The sequence below is a fragment of the Oncorhynchus nerka genome, linkage group LG18, assembly GCF_034236695.1.
Source record: "Oncorhynchus nerka isolate Pitt River linkage group LG18, Oner_Uvic_2.0, whole genome shotgun sequence".
Classification (NCBI taxonomy): Eukaryota; Metazoa; Chordata; class Actinopteri; order Salmoniformes; family Salmonidae; genus Oncorhynchus; species Oncorhynchus nerka.
Genome location: NC_088413.1, coordinates 8,749,467 through 8,766,710, shown reverse-complemented (window position 1 = coordinate 8,766,710; position 17,244 = coordinate 8,749,467). Strand labels below are relative to the sequence as shown.

Here is a 17,244-nt window from a genome sequence, read left to right as displayed (position 1 = left end):
TTTATCCATATATAAACATATATTTATCAATTTATAACTATATACAGGTATATAACCATATATTTATCCATGTATAACCATATATTTATCCATATATCCAATTTATAATATATAACATATATTTATCCATATATAACCATATATTGATCCATATTTATCCATATATAACCATATATTTATCCATATATAACCATATAATTATCCATATATAACCATATATTGATCCAATAATAACCATATATTGATCCATATATGACCATATATTTATCCATATATAACCATATATTGATCCATATGTAACCATATATTGATCCATATATAACCATATATTTATCCATATACAACCATATATTTATCCATATATAACCATATATTGATCCATATGTAACCATATATTGATCCATATATAACCATATATTTATCCATATACAACCATATATTGATCCATATATAACCATATATTTATCCATATACAACCATATATTTATCCATATACAACCATATATTTATCCATATTTAACTATATATACAGTGGGGCAAAGAAGTATTTAGTCAGCCACCAATTGTGCAAGTTCTCCCACTTAAAAAGATGAGAGAGGCCTGTGATTTTCATCATAGGTACACTTCAACTATGACAGACAAAATGAGAGAAAAGAAAATCCTGAAAATCACATTGTAGGATTTTTAATGGATGTATTTAAATGATTAAATAAGTATTTGGTCACCTACAAACAAGCAAGATTTCTGGATCTCACAGACAGTGTACCTATGATAAAAATTACAGGCCTCTCTCATCTTGTGTACCACGGTACTACATAGTACATGTTAGTACTACTAGTCATGGTACTACATAGTACATGGTAGTACTACTAGTCATGGTACTACATAGTACATGTTAGTACTACTAGTCATGGTACTACATAGTACATGTTAGTTCTACTAGTCATGGTACTACATAGTACATGTTAGTACTACTAGTCATGGTACTACATAGTACATGTTAGTACTACTAGTCATGGTACTACATAGTACATGTTAGTACTACTAGTCATGGTACTACATAGTACATGTTAGTACTACTAGTCATGGTACTACATAGTACATGTTAGTACTACTAGTCATGGTACTACATAGTACATGTTAGTACTACTAGTCATGGTACTACATAGTACATGGTAGTACTACTAGTCATGGTACTACATAGTACATGTTAGTACTACGAGTCATGGTACTACATAGCACATGTTAGTTCTAGTAGTCATGGTACTACATAGTACATGTTAGTACTACTAGTCATGGTACTACATAGTACATGTTAGTACTACTAGTCATGGTACTACATAGTACATGGTAGTACTACGAGTCATGGTACTACATAGCACATGGTAGTACTACTAGTCATGGTACTACATAGTACATGTTAGTACTACGAGTCATGGTACTACATAGCACATGTTAGTTCTAGTAGTCATGGTACTACATAGTACATGTTAGTACTACTAGTCATGGTACTACATAGTACATGTTAGTTCTACTAGTCATGGTACTACATAGTACATGTTAGTACTACTAGTCATGGTACTACATAGTACATGTTAGTACTACGAGTCATGGTACTACATAGCACATGTTAGTTCTAGTAGTCATGGTACTACATAGTACATGTTAGTACTACTAGTCATGGTACTACATAGTACATGTTAGTACTACTAGTCATGGTACTACATAGTACATGGTAGTACTACTAGTCATGGTACTACATAGTACATGGTAGTACTACTAGTCATGGTACTACATAGTACATGTTAGTACTACGAGTCATGGTACTACATAGTACATGTTAGTACTACTAGTCATGGTACTACATAGTACATGGTAGTACTACTAGTCATGGTACTACATAGTACATGTTAGTACTACGAGTCATGGTTTACATAGTACATGTTAGTACTAGTCATGGTACTACACACATGGTAGTACTATAGTCATGGTACTACATAGTACATGTTAGTACTACAAGTCATGGTACTACATAGTACATGTTAGTACTACTAGTCATGGTACTACATAGCACATAGTTCTACAGTCATGGTACTACATAGTACATGTTAGTACTACTAGTCATGGTACTACATAGTACATGTTAGTACTCGAGTCATGGTACCACATAGTACATGTTAGTACTACTATCATGGTACTACATAGACATGTTAGTACTACGAGTCATGGTACTACATAGCACATGTTAGTTCTACTCCATCCCCATGGCCATCCACACCAGAAGACATTTAGTACTCCATCCCCATGGTCCACACATAGAAGACATGTTAGTACATGATCCCCATGGTACTGACATCCTACATGTTAGTATTCTACTAGTCATGGTATACATAGTACATGTTAGTACTACTAGTCATGTACACATAGTACATTTTAGTACTACTAGTCATGGTACACATAGTACATGTTAGTACATTGTATTCATGGTTCACACATAGCACATGTTAGTTCTACTAGTCATGGTACTACAGATAGTACATGTGCTAGTACTACTCCCCATGGTACACCAGAAGTACATGTTACACTACTAGTCATGGAGCTACATAGTACATGTTAGTACTTTAGTCATGGTACTACATAGTACATGTTAGTCGCTCCAGTCATGGTACTACATAGCACATGTTAGTTCTACTAGTCATGGTACTACATACACATGTTGGTTTAGTCATTCTATACATTACATGTTAGTACTACTAGTCATGGTACTACATAGTCCACACCAGTTAGTACTACTAGTCATGGTACTACATAGTACATGTTACCTCCAGTCATGGTACTACATAGAAGACATGTTAGTACTCGAGTCATGGTACTACACACCACAAGACAGTACTACAGTATAAGGTGACAGCACCATGTTAGAAACACGTCTGAGGGAGAAAATACATGATTATTTGAAGTCCTACCATAGGAGAGTCACACTGCTGTATACACACATAATATACAACAAGGTTCACCAACTGGCCCCCTGCATGTTATTTGGCCACACCAGAAGACATTCTAACCCCCCAAAAAAAAAACAATATAGATATTTATTTATTTATTCTTAGAATGTCATCATGTCGGTTTTAAAAATGTAAACAATATTTGAAATGATTCAGTTTAAAGCCTTATTATTATAATGTATCTGTTTGGACTTGTTGTGGTCATTTTTACAGTCTACAAAATGTTCCTTGTTCCCCATTGGCCGTCCACACCAGAAGACATTCTATCTCCATCCCCATTGGCCGTCCACACCAGAAGACATTCTATCTCCATCCCCATTGGCCGTCCACACCAGAAGACATTCTATCTCCATCCCCATTGGCCGTCCACACCAGAAGACATTCTATCTACACTGTACGTTGACATTAGTGGGTACAACGCTGTACAGGACATAGTCTAGTTCTACCTCCATCCCCATTGGCCATCCACACCAGAAGACATTCTACCTCCATCCCCATTGGCCATCCACACCAGAAGACATTCTATCTCCATCCCCATTGGCCGTCAACTGATCCTTCCTCCAAATCATTCCAATGATCTGACACTAACTGCTCTGGATAAATGTGTCTGTTAAAAAATCACTAACATGTAAAAAAAATGTAATTTCTATCAATCAATCAATCAATCTATTGATTTGTAACTGTCCTCTTCACTGTATTAAACAAGGATTCTCAGTCCTTAAATGAGACTTCTCCTCTAGCTTGGTCATCATGACGATGTTGGCCGTGTGCTGTTCCCAAACCAGTCTCCAGAAGTCACAGAAGGTCTCGGGAGAGAGCTCCTGCGATTCGCGATGTAGGCGTTTTGACGGTAAAGCCATCAATGTAGTTGGCATTGATGTAGTCGCTGCCTGGGATACCTGGAGGAGGGGAGAGAGAGGGAGGGAGAGAGAGGGAGGGAGAGGGAGGGAGAGAGAGGGAGGGAGAGGGGAGGGAGAGAGAGGGAAAGAGAGAGAGGGAGGGAGAGAGAGAGGGAGGGAGAGAGGGAGAGGGAGAGGGGAGGGAGAGAAAGAGAGGGAGGGAGAGAGGGAGGGAGAAAGAGGGGAGGGAGAGGGGAGGGAGAGAGAGGGAGGGAGAGGGGAGGAGAGAGAGAGAGGGAGGGAGGAGAGGGGAGGGAGAGAGAGGGAGGGAGAGGGAGGGAGAGGGGAGGGAGAGAGAGGGAAAGAGAGAGAGGAGGGAGAGGGGAGGGAGAGAGAGGGGAAAGAGAGAGAAGAGAGGAGAGGAGGGGAGAGAGGGAGGGAGAGGGGAGGAGAGAGAGAGGGAGGGAGAGAGGGAGGGAGAGAGAGGAGAGGGAGGAGGGAGGGAGAGAGGGAGAAATAAGGAGGGAGAGAGAGGGAAAGAGAGAGAAGTGGGGGAGGGAGAGAGAGGGGAGGGAGAGGGAAGGGAGAGAGAGGGAGGGAGAGAGAAGTGGAGGGAGGGAGAGATACATTTGTAATGTCCTTATGGTTTTCACACTTCTGTGTGTAACGTTTACAGTTAATTCTTTCAGAAAATCAGATCAGCCATCCCTTAGGGATTATCAAAGTGTCAATCAATCAACCAATCAATCAACCAATCAATCAATCAACCAATCAATCAATCAATCAACCAGTCAATCAATCAATCAACCAATCAATCAATCAACCAACCAATCAATCAATCAATCTGCATGTACAGTCGATGTGTTGGTTAGTGGATGTGTGTCAACTATCTCAGCTGATAACCAGTTTGTATGGGAGGGGATTGTGTTAACTTCTTATGGCTGCAGGGGCAGAATTGAGTAGCTTGGATGAAAGGTGCCCAGATGTGCCCAGAGTAAACGGCCTGCTCCTCAGTCCCAGTTGCTAATATATGCATATTATTATTAGTATTGGATCAGAAACACTCTGAAGTTTCTAAAACTGTTTGAATGATGTCTGTGAGTAAAACAGAACTTATATGGCAGGCAAAAACCTGAGAAGAAATCCAAACAGGAAGTGAGAAATCTGAGGTTGGTCGATTTTCAACCCAGCTCCTATTGAATTCACAGTGGGATATGGATGAAGTTGCACTTCCTTGGGCTTCCACTAGATGTCAATCGTCTTTAGAAACTTAAATGAGGCTTCTACTGTGTTGTGGGGCTGAATAAGAGCTGAATGAGTCAGGTTACTGGCAGAGAGCAATTTCCTGGTCACGCGCATTTCACATGATAGCGACCTGCGTTCCAAGGCTTTTCTACAGACAATGGGATTCTCCGGTTGGAACGTTATTGAAGATTTATGATAAAAACATTCTAAAGATTGATTCTATAGTTAGTTTGAAATGTTTCTACGACCTGTATTATAACTTTTGGAAGTTTTCGTCCGACGTTCGGCTGGACCTACAAAAGCGTTTGGATTTGTGTACTAAACGCCCTAACAAAAGTAGCTACTTGGACATAAATAATAGACATTATCGAACATTTATTGTGGAACTAGGATTCCTGGGAGTGCATTATCATGAAGATCATCAAAGGTAAGTGATTCATTTGATCTCTATTTGTGCTTTTTGTGACTCCTCTCTTTTGCTGGAAAAATGGCTGTGTTTTTCTGTGAGTTGGTGGTGACCTAACATAATCGTTTGTGGTGTTTTCGCTCTAAAGCCTATTTGAAATCGGACACTGTGGTGGGATTAACAACAAGATTACCTTTAAAAACGGTATAAAATAGATGTATGTTTGAGGAATTTTAATGATGAGATTTCTGTTGTTTTCAATTTGGCGCTCTGCACTTTCACTGGCTGTTGACATATCGATCCAGCCCTAAGAATGTTTAACTATCACAGCTGATAACCAGTTTGTATGGGAGGGGATTGTGTCAACTATCTCAGCTGATAACCAGTTTGTATGGGAGGGGATTGAGTCAACTATCTCAGCTGATAACCAGTTTGTATGGGAGGGGATTGTGTTACTATCTCAGCTGATAACCAGTTTGTATGGGAGGGGATTGAGTCAACTATCTCAGCTGATAACCAGTTTGTATGGGAGGGGATTGAGTCAACTATCTCAGCTGATAACCAGTTTGTATGGGAGGGGATTGAGTCAACTATCTCAGCTGATAACCAGTTTGTATGGGAGGGGATTGAGTCAACTATCTCCCAGCTGATAACCAGTTTGTATGGGAGGGATTGAGTCAACTATCTCAGCTGATACCAAGCTTGTAACCAGTTTGTATGGGAGGGGATTGTGTCTGTGACAACCATTCAGGATCAGTCATGTTCATCTGGGCCTTATGCCCATAATCCCCAAATCACTGTGTGTCACACACACACACAGCACACACACACACACACACACACACACACACACACACACACACACACACACACACACACACACACACACCCCTGACCTGATTCTAGTGAGTCAGAAAGCAGGTCACAAAGCTCTTGATGTATCTTTTGAGGTCAGTTTATATAAACTACCAAACAGCCCTCCTTGATAACAACACTATCAAATACACAACTACCAAACAGCCCTCCTTGATACCAACACTATCAAATACACAACTAACAAACAGCCCTCCTTGATACCAACACTATCAAATACACAACTACCAAACAGCCCTCCTATTCCCTATATAGTGAACTACTATTGACCAGAGCCCTATTCCCTATATAGTGCACTACTAGTGACCAGAGCCCTATTCCCTACACACCTAACAAATAGTGAATTACTATAGACCAGAGGCCCTATTCCCTATATAGTGAACTACTATAGACCAGAGCCCTATTCCCTATATAGTGAACTACTATAGACCAGGGCCCTATTCCCTATATAGTGCACTATAGTGACCACTACTGAACTTAGACCAGAGCCCTATTCCCTATATAGTGAACTACTAGAGACCAGAGCCCTATTCCCTATATAGTGAACTACTAGTGACCAGAGCCCTATTCCCTATATAGTGACACACACACACACACACACACACACACACACACACACACACACACACACACACACACACACACACACACACACACACACACACACACACACACACAGTATGCCAGTTCAACATGTGAAGTAACATTAACATAAGGTAGAAGCAGTATATGTTCATCCACAGTCAGTCTCTCTAACCAGCAGCCTGCCTATAGGCTATGAGGGGTGTGTCTTCTCTCTAACCAGCAGCCTGCCTATAGGCTATGAGGGGTGTGTCTTCTCTCTAACCAGCAGCCTGCCTATAGGCTATGAGGGGTGTGTCTTCTCTCTAACCAGCAGCCTGCCTATAGGCTATGAGGGGTGTGTCTTCTCTCTAACCAGCAGCCTGCCTATAGGCTATGAGGGGTGTATTAACTCCTTCTCTCTAACCAGCAGCCTGCCTATAGGCTATGAGGGGTGTGTATTAACTCCTTCTCTCTAACCAGCAGCCTGCCTATAGGCTATCTATTAACCAGCAGCCTTCTCCTAACCAGGCCTATGAGGGGTGTGTCTTCTCTCTAACCAGCAGCCTGCCTATAGGCTATGAGGGGTGTGTCTTCTCTCTAACCAGCAGCCTGCCTATAGGCTATGAGGGGTGTGTCTTCTCTCTAACCAGCAGCCTGCCTATAGGCTATGAGGGGTGTATTAACTCTTCTGCCTATAGGCTCTAACCAGCAGCCTGCCTATAGGCTATGAGGGGTGTGTATTAACTCCTTCTCTCTAACCAGCAGCCTGCCTATAGGCTATGAGGGGTGTATTAACTCCTTCTCTCTAACCAGCAGCCTGCCTATAGGCTATGAGGGGTGTATTAACTCCTTCTCTCTAACCAGCAGCCTGCCTATAGGCTATGAGGGGTGTATTAACTCCTTCTCTCTAACCAGCAGCCTGCCTATAGGCTATGAGGGGTGTGTCTTCTCTCTCTGCCTATAGGCTATAACCAGCAGCCTGCCTATAGGCTATGAGGGGGTGTGTGTATTAACTCCTTCTCTCTAACCAGCAGCCTGCCTATAGGCTATGAGGGGTGTGTATTAACTCCTTCTCTCTAAAGCAGCCTGCCTATCCTTCTCTCTAACCAGCAGCCTGCCTATAGGCTATGAGGGGTGTGTATTAACTCCTTCTCTCTAACCAGCAGCCTGCCTATAGGCTATGAGGGGTGTGTGTTAACTCCTTCTCTCTAACCAGCAGCCTGCCTATAGGCTATGAGGGGTGTGTATTAACTCCTTCTCTCTAACCAGCAGCCTGCCTATAGGCTATGAGGGTGTGTGTATTAACTCCTTCTCTCTAACCAGCAGCCTGCCTATAGGCTATGAGGGGTGTATTAACTCCTTCTCTCTAACCAGCAGCCTGCCTATAGGCTATGAGGGGTGTGTATTAACTCCTTCTCTCTAACCAGCAGCCTGCCTATAGGCTATGAGGGGTGTGTACTCCTTCTCTCTAACTAGGCCTTCTCCTTCTCTCTAACCAGCAGCCTGCCTATAGGCTATGAGGGGGTGTGTATTAACTCCTTCTCTCTAACCAGCAGCCTGCCTATAGGCTATGAGGGGGGGTGTGTATTAACTCCTTCTCTCTAACCAGCAGCCTGCCTATAGGCTATGAGGGGTGTGTATTAACTCCTTCTCTCTAACCAGCAGCCTGCCTATAGGCTATGAGGGGTGTGTATTAACTCCTTCTCTCTAACCAGCAGCCTGCCTATAGGCTATGAGGGGTGTATTAACTCCTTCTCTCTAACCAGCAGCCTGCCTATAGGCTATGAGGGGTGTGTATTAACTCCTTCTCTCTAACCAGCAGCCTGCCTATAGGCTATGAGGGGTGTGTTAACTCCTTCTTAACCAGCAGCCTGCCTAGGCTATGAGGGGTGTGTATGTTCTCTCTAACCAGCAGCCTGCCTATAGGCTATGAGGGGGGTGTGTATTAACTCCTTTCTCTAACCAGCAGCCTGCCTATAGGCTATGAGGGGTGTGTATTAACTCCTTCTCTCTAACCAGCAGCCTGCCTATAGGCTATGAGGGTGTGTATTAACTCCTTCTCTCTAACCAGCAGCCTGCCTATAGGCTATGAGGGGTGTGTATTAACTCCTTCTATAGGCTCTAACCAGCAGCCTGCCTATAGGCTATGAGGGGTGTGTATTAACTCCTTCTCTCTAACCAGCAGCCTGCCTATAGGCTATGAGGGGGTGTATTAACTCCTTCTCTCTAACCAGCAGCCTGCCTATAGGCTATGAGGGGGTGTGTATTAACTCCTTCTCTCTAACCAGCATTAACTCCTATGAGGGGGTGTATTAACTCCTTCTCTCTAACCAGCAGCCTGCCTATAGGCTATGAGGGGTGTGTATTAACTCCTTCTCTCTAACCAGCAGCCTGCCTATAGGCTATGAGGGGTGTGTATTAACTCCTTCTCTCTAACCAGCAGCCTGCCTATAGGCTATGAGGGGTGTGTGTATTAACTCCTTCTCTCTAACCAGCAGCCTGCCTATAGGCTATGAGGGGTGTGTATTAACTCCTTCTCTCTAACCAGCAGCCTGCCTAACTCCTTCTCTCTAACCAGGCTATGAGGGGTGTGTATTAACTCCTTCTCTCTAACCAGCAGCCTGCCTATAGGCTATGAGCCTGGGTGAGGTGTGTATTAACTCCTTCTCTCTAACCAGCAGCTATAGGCTGCCTAACCAGCAGCCTAGGCTATGAGGGGGTGTGTATTAACTCCTTCTCTCTAACCAGCAGCCTGCCTATAGGCTATGAGGGGTGTGTGTATTAACTCCTTCTCTCTAACCAGCAGCCTGCCTATAGGCTATGAGGGGTGTGTATTAACTCCTTCTCTCTAACCAGCAGCCTGCCTATAGGCTATGAGGGGTGTGTGTGTATTAACTCCTTCTCTCTAACCAGCAGCCTGCCTATAGGCTATGAGGGGTGTATTAACTCCTTCTCTCTAACCAGCAGCCTGCCTATAGGCTATGAGGGGTGTATTAACTCCTTCTCTCTAACCAGCAGCCTGCCTATAGGCTATGAGGGGTGTGTATTAACTCCTTCTCTCTAACCAGCAGCCTGCCTATAGGCTATGAGGGGTGTGTATTAACTCCTTCTCTCTAACCAGCAGCCTGCCTATAGGCTATGAGGGGTGTGTATTAACTCCTTCTCTCTAACCAGCAGCCTGCCTATAGGCTATTAACTCCTTCTCTCTAACCAGCAGCCTGCCTATAGGTGAGGGGTGTGTATTAACTCCTTCTCTCTAACCAGCAGCCTGCCTATAGGCTATGAGGGGGTGTGTATTAACTCCTTCTCTCTAACCAGCAGCCTGCCTATAGGCTATGAGGGGTGTATTAACTCCTTCTCTCTAACCAGCAGCCTGTAGGCTATGAGGGGTGTGTATTAACTCCTTCTCTCTAACCAGCAGCCTGCCTATAGGCTATGAGGGGTGTGTATTAACTCCTTCTCTCTAACCAGCAGCCTGCCTATAGGCTATGAGGGGTGTGTGTATTAACTCCTTCTCTCTAACCAGCAGCCTGCCTATAGGCTATGAGGGGGTGTGTATTAACTCCTTCTCTCTAACCAGCAGCCTGCCTATAGGCTATGAGGGGTGTATTAACTCCTTCTCTCTAACCAGCAGCCTGCCTATAGGCTATGAGGGGTGTGTGTATTAACTCCTTCTCTCTAACCAGCAGCCTGCCTATAGGCTATGAGGGGGGGTGTGTATTAACTCCTTCTCTCTAACCAGCAGCCTGCCTATAGGCTATGAGGGGTGTGTATTAACTCCTTCTCTCTAACCAGCAGCCTGCCTATAGGCTATGAGGGGGGTGTGTATTAACTCCTTCTCTCTAACCAGCAGCCTGCCTATAGGCTATGAGGGGTGTGTATTAACTCCTTCTCTCTAACCAGCAGCCTGCCTATAGGCTATGAGGGGGTGTGTATTAACTCCTTCTCTCTAACCAGCAGCCTGCCTATAGGCTATGAGGGGTGTGTATTAACTCCTTCTCTCTAACCAGCAGCCTGCCTATAGGCTATGAGGGGGTGTGTATTAACTCCTTCTCTCTAACCAGCAGCCTGCCTATAGGCTATGAGGGGTGTGTATTAACCAGCAGCCTGCCTATAGGCTTCTCTAACCAGCAGCCTGCCTATAGGCTATGAGGGGTGTATTAACTCCTTCTCTCTAACCAGCAGCCTGCCTATAGGCTATGAGGGGTGTGTATTAACTCCTTCTCTCTAACCAGCAGCCTGCCTATAGGCTATGAGGGGTGTGTATTAACTCCTTCTCTCTAACCAGCAGCCTGCCTATAGGCTATGAGGGGTGTGTGTATTAGCAGCCTGCCTATAGGCTGAGGTGTGTGTATTAACTCCTTCTCTCTAACCAGCAGCCTGCCTATAGGCTATGAGGGGTGTGTATTAACTCCTTCTCTCTAACCAGCAGCCTGCCTATAGGCTATGAGGGGTGTGTGTATTAACTCCTTCTCTCTAACCAGCAGCCTGCCTATAGGCTATGAGGGGTGTGTGTATTAACTCCTTCTCTCTAACCAGCAGCCTGCCTATAGGCTATGAGGGGTGTGTATTAACTCCTTCTCTCTAACCAGCAGCCTGCCTATAGGCTATGAGGGGTGTGTATTAACTCCTTCTCTCTAACCAGCAGCCTGCCTATAGGCTATGAGGGGTGTGTATTAACTCCTCTCTCTCTAACCAGCAGCCTGCCTAATAGGCTATGAGGCTATGTGTGTATATTAACTCCTTCTCTCTAACCAGCAGCCTGCCTATAGGCTATGAGGGTGTAGGCTATGAGGGGTGTGTATTAACTCCTTCTCTCTAACCAGCAGCCTGCCTATAGGCTATGAGGGGGTGTGTATTAACTCCTTCTCTCTAACCAGCAGCCTGCCTATAGGCTATGAGGGGGGGTGTGTATTAACTCCTTCTCTCTAACCAGCAGCCTGCCTATAGGCTATGAGGGCCTATAGGTGTGTATTAACTCCTTCTCTCTGCCTAAGGCTATGAGGGGTGTGTATTAACTCCTTCCAGCAGCCTGCCTATAGGCTATGAGGGGTGTGTATTAACTCCTTCTCTCTAACCAGCAGCCTGCCTATAGGCTATGAGGGGTGTGTATTAACTCCTTCTCTCTAACCAGCAGCCTGCCTATAGGCTATGAGGGGGTGTGTATTAACTCCTTCTCTCTAACCAGCAGCCTGCCTATAGGCTATGAGGGGTGTGTATTAACTCCTTCTCTCTAACCAGCAGCCTGCCTATAGGCTATGAGGGTGTGTATTAACTCCTTCTCTCTAACCAGCAGCCTGCCTATAGGCTATGAGGGGTGGTGTGTATTAACTCCTTCTCTCTAACCAGCAGCCTGCCTATAGGCTATGAGCCTGTGTGTATTAACTCCTTCTCTCTAACCAGCAGCCTGCCTATAGGCTATGAGGGGTGTGTATTAACTCCTTCTCTCTAACCAGCAGCCTGCCTATAGGCTATGAGGGGTGTGTATTAACTCCTTCTCTCTAACCAGCAGCCTGTATAGGCTATGACTAACTCCTTCTCTCTAACCAGCAGCCTGCCTATAGGCTATGAGGGTGTGTATTAACTCCTTCTCTCTAACCAGCAGCCTGCCTATAGGCTATGAGGGGTGTGTATTAACTCCTTCTCTCTAACCAGCAGCCTGCCTATAGGCTATGAGGGTGTGTGTATTAACTCCTTCTCTCTAACCAGCAGCCTGCCTATAGGCTATGAGGGGGTGTGTATTAACTCCTTCTCTCTAACCAGCAGCCTGCCTATAGGCTATGAGGGTGTGTATTAACTCCTTCTCTCTAACCAGCAGCCTGCCTATAGGCTATGAGGGGGTGTGTATTAACTCCTTCTCTCTAACCAGCAGCCTGCCTATAGGCTATGAGGGGTGTGTGTATTAACTCCTTCTCTCTAACCAGCAGCCTGCCTATAGGCTATGAGGGGTGTGTATTAACTCCTTCTCTCTAACCAGCAGCCTGCCTATAGGCTATGAGGGGTGTATTAACTCCTTCTCTCTAACCAGCAGCCTGCCTATAGGCTATGAGGGGTGTGTATTAACTCCTTCTCTCTAACCAGCAGCCTGCCTATAGGCTATGAGGGGTGTGTATTAACTCCTTCTCTCTAACCAGCAGCCTGCCTATAGGCTATGAGGGGTGTGTATTAACTCCTTCTCTCTAACCAGCAGCCTGCCTATAGGCTATGAGGGGTGTGTATTAACTCCTTCTCTCTAACCAGCAGCCTGCCTATAGGCTATGAGGGGTGTGTGTATTAACTCCTTCTCTCTAACCAGCAGCCTGCCTATAGGCTATGAGGGGTGTGTATTAACTCCTTCTCTCTAACCAGCAGCCTGCCTATAGGCTATGAGGGGTGTGTGTATTAACTCCTTCTCTCTAACCAGCAGCCTGCCTATAGGCTATGAGGGGTGTGTATTAACTCCTTCTCTCTAACCAGCAGCCTGCCTATAGGCTATGAGGGGTGTGCTATGAGGGGTGTGTTTAACTCCTTCTCTAACCAGCATTAACTCCTTCTCTCTAACCAGCAGCCTGCCTATAGGCTATGAGGGGTGTGTGTATTAACTCCTTCTCTCTAACCAGCAGCCTGCCTATAGGCTATGAGGGGTGTGTGTATTAACTCCTTCTCTCTAACCAGCAGCCTGCCTATAGGCTATGAGGGGTGTGTGTATTAACTCCTTCTCTCTAACCAGCAGCCTGCCTATAGGCTATGAGGGGGGTGTGTATTAACTCCTTCTCTCTAACCAGCAGCCTGCCTATAGGCTATGAGGGGTGTGTATTAACTCCTTTCTCTCTAACCAGCAGCCTGCCTATAGGCTATGAGGGGTGTGTATTAACTCCTTCTCTCTAACCAGCAGCCTGCCTATAGGCTATGAGGGGTGTGTATTAACTCCTTCTCTCTAACCAGCAGCCTGCCTATAGGCTATGAGGGGTGTGTATTAACTCCTTCTCTCTAACCAGCAGCCTGCCTATAGGCTATGAGGTATTAACTCCTTCTCTCTAACCAGCAGCCTGCCTATAGGCTATGAGGGGTGTGTATTAACTCCTTCTCTCTAACCAGCAGCCTGCCTATAGGCTATGAGGGTGTGTGTATTAACTCCTTCTCTCTAACCAGCAGCCTGCCTATAGGCTATGAGGGGTGTGTATTAACTCCTTCTCTCTAACCAGCAGCCTGCCTATAGGCTATGAGGGGGTGTGTATTAACTCCTTCTCTCTAACCAGCAGCCTGCCTATAGGCTATGAGGGGTGTGTATTAACTCCTTCTCTCTAACCAGCAGCCTGCCTATAGGCTATGAGGGGTGTGTATTAACTCCTTCTCTCTAACCAGCAGCCTGCCTATAGGCTATGAGGGGGTGTGTATTAACTCCTTCTCTCTAACCAGCAGCCTGCCTATAGGCTATGAGGGGTGTGTATTAACTCCTTCTCTCTAACCAGCAGCCTGCCTATAGGCTATGAGGGGTGTGTGTATTAACTCCTTCTCTCTAACCAGCAGCCTGCCTATAGGCTATGAGGGGTGTGTGTATTAACTCCTTCTCTCTAACCAGCAGCCTGCCTATAGGCTATGAGGGGTGTGTGTATTAACTCCTTCTCTCTAACCAGCAGCCTGCCAGCTATGAGGGGTGTGTATTAACTCCTTCTCTCTAACCAGCAGCCTGGCTATGAGGGGTGTGTGTATTAACTCCTTCTCTCTAACCAGCAGCCTGCCTATAGGCTATGAGGGGTGTGTATTAACTCCTTCTCTCTAACCAGCAGCCTGCCTATAGGCTATGAGGGGTGTGTGTATTAACTCCTTCTCTCTAACCAGCAGCCTGCCTATAGGCTATGAGGGGTGTGTATTAACTCCTTCTCTCTAACCAGCAGCCTGCCTATAGGCTATGAGGGGGGTGTATTAACTCCTTCTCTCTAACCAGCAGCCTGCCTATAGGCTATGAGGGTGTGTGTATTAACTCCTTCTCTCTAACCAGCAGCCTGCCTATAGGCTGATGGGGTGTGTGTATTAACTCCTTCTCTCTAACCAGCAGCCTGCCTATAGGCTATGAGGGGTGTGTATTAACTCCTTCTCTCTAACCAGCAGCCTGCCTATAGGCTATGAGGGGGTGTGTATTAACTCCTTCTCTCTAACCAGCAGCCTGCCTATAGGCTATGAGGGTGTGTGTATTAACTCCTTCTCTCTAACCAGCAGCCTGCCTATAGGCTATGAGGGGTGTGTATTAACTCCTTCTCTCTAACCAGCAGCCTGCCTATAGGCTATGAGGGGTGTGTATTAACTCCTTCTCTCTAACCAGCAGCCTGCCTATAGGCTATGAGGGGTGTGTATTAACTCCTTCTCTCTAACCAGCAGCCTGCCTATAGGCTATGAGGGGTGTGTATTAACTCCTTCTCTCTAACCAGCAGCCTGCCTATAGGCTATGAGGGGTGTGTATTAACTCCTTCTCTCTAACCAGCAGCCTGCCTATAGGCTATGAGGAGGGTGTGTGTATTAACTCCTTCTCTCTAACCAGCAGCCTGCCTATAGGCTATGAGGGGTGTGTATTAACTCCTTCTCTCTAACCAGCAGCCTGCCTATAGGCTATGAGGGGTGTGTGTGTGTATTAACTCCTTCTCTCTAACCAGCAGCCTGCCTATAGGCTATGAGGGGTGTGTGTATTAACTCCTTCTCTCTAACCAGCAGCCTGCCTATAGGCTATGAGGGTGTGTGTATTAACTCCTTCTCTCTAACCAGCAGCCTGCCTATAGGCTATGAGGGGTGTGTGTATTAACTCCTTCTCTCTAACCAGCAGCCTGCCTATAGGCTATGAGGGGTGTGTATTAACTCCTTCTCTCTAACCAGCAGCCTGCCTATAGGCTATGAGGGGGGTGTGTATTAACTCCTTCTCTCTAACCAGCAGCCTGCCTATAGGCTATGAGGGGGTGTGTGTATTAACTCCTTCTCTCTAACCAGCAGCCTGCCTATAGGCTATGAGGGGGGTGTGTATTAACTCCTTCTCTCTAACCAGCAGCCTGCCTATAGGCTATGAGGGGGTGTGTGTATTAACTCCTTCTCTCTAACCAGCAGCCTGCCTATAGGCTATGAGGGTGTGTGTATTAACTCCTTCTCTCTAACCAGCAGCCTGCCTATAGGCTATGAGGTGTGTGTATTAACTCCTTCTCTCTAACCAGCAGCCTGCCTATAGGCTATGAGCCTGGGTGTGTGTGTATTAACTGCCTTCTATGAGGGGTGTGTGTATTAACTCCTTCTACTAACCAGCAGCCTGCCTATAGGCTATGAGGGGGGTGTGTATTAACTCCTTCTCTCTAACCAGCAGCCTGCCTATAGGCTATGAGGGTGTGTATTAACTCCTTCTCTCTAACCAGCAGCCTGCCTATAGGCTATGAGGGGTGTGTATTAACTCCTTCTCTCTAACCAGCAGCCTGCCTATAGGCTATGAGGGGGTGTGTGTATTAACTCCTTCTCTCTAACCAGCAGCCTGCCTATAGGCTATGAGGGGTGGGTGTATTAACTCCTTCTCTCTAACCAGCAGCCTGCCTATAGGCTATGAGGGGGTGTGTATGTAATTAAGCCTGCCTATAGGCCTCCTTCTCTCTAACCAGCAGCCTGCCTATAGGCTATGAGGGTGTGTGTGTGTATTAACTCCTTCTCTCTAACCAGCAGCCTGCCTATAGGCTATGAGGGGTGTGTGTATTAACTCCTTCTCTCTAACCAGCAGCCTGCCTATAGGCTATGAGGGGTGTGTATTAACTCCTTCTCTCTAACCAGCAGCCTGCCTCTAACCAGCCTGCCTATAGGCTATGAGGGGTGTGTGTATTAACTCCTTCTCTCTAACCAGCAGCCTGCCTATAGGCTATGAGGGGTGTAACTCCTTCTCTCTAACCAGCAGCCTGCCTATAGGCTATGAGGGGTGTATTAACTCCTTCTCTAACCAGCAGCCTGCCTATAGGCTATGAGGTGTGTGTGTATTAACTCCTTCTCTCTAACCAGCAGCCTGCCTATAGGCTATGAGGGGTGTGTGTATTAACTCCTTCTAACCAGCAGCCTCTAACCAGCAGCCTGCCTATAGGCTATGAGGGGTGTATGTAACTATTAAGCCTGCCTATAGGCTATGAGGTGTGTATTAACTCTAACCAGCAGCCTGCCTATAGGCTATGAGTGGGTGCTATGTGTGTATTAACTCCTCTCTAACCAGCAGCCTGCCTATAGGCTGAGGGGTGTGTATTAACCTAAGCAGCCTGCCTATAGGCTATGAGGTGTGTGTATTAACTCCTTCTCTCTAACCAGCAGCCTGCCTATAGGCTAT

The 17,244-nt window shown here is 45.5% G+C and overlaps 2 protein-coding genes across 2 annotated transcripts in view; one reads left to right on the top strand and one right to left on the bottom strand.

Annotated features, from left to right (window-relative positions):
• The window catches only part of LOC115128132 (receptor-type tyrosine-protein phosphatase delta-like), a 211,803-nt gene extending 207,938 nt beyond the window's left edge, over positions 1 to 3,865 (bottom strand). Inside the window, exon 1 of the mRNA XM_065004525.1 lies at positions 3,735 to 3,865. Within this exon, the coding sequence (XP_064860597.1) occupies positions 3,735 to 3,865 (131 nt within the window). The remainder of the gene's footprint in view (positions 1 to 3,734) is intronic.
• Positions 3,866 to 5,500: 1,635 nt separating this feature from the next.
• Positions 5,501 to 17,244, top strand: part of LOC135561990 (receptor-type tyrosine-protein phosphatase delta-like) — a 46,306-nt gene continuing 34,562 nt past the window's right edge. Inside the window, exon 1 of the mRNA XM_065004524.1 lies at positions 5,501 to 5,516. Coding sequence (XP_064860596.1) covers positions 5,501 to 5,516 — 16 coding nt within the window. The remainder of the gene's footprint in view (positions 5,517 to 17,244) is intronic.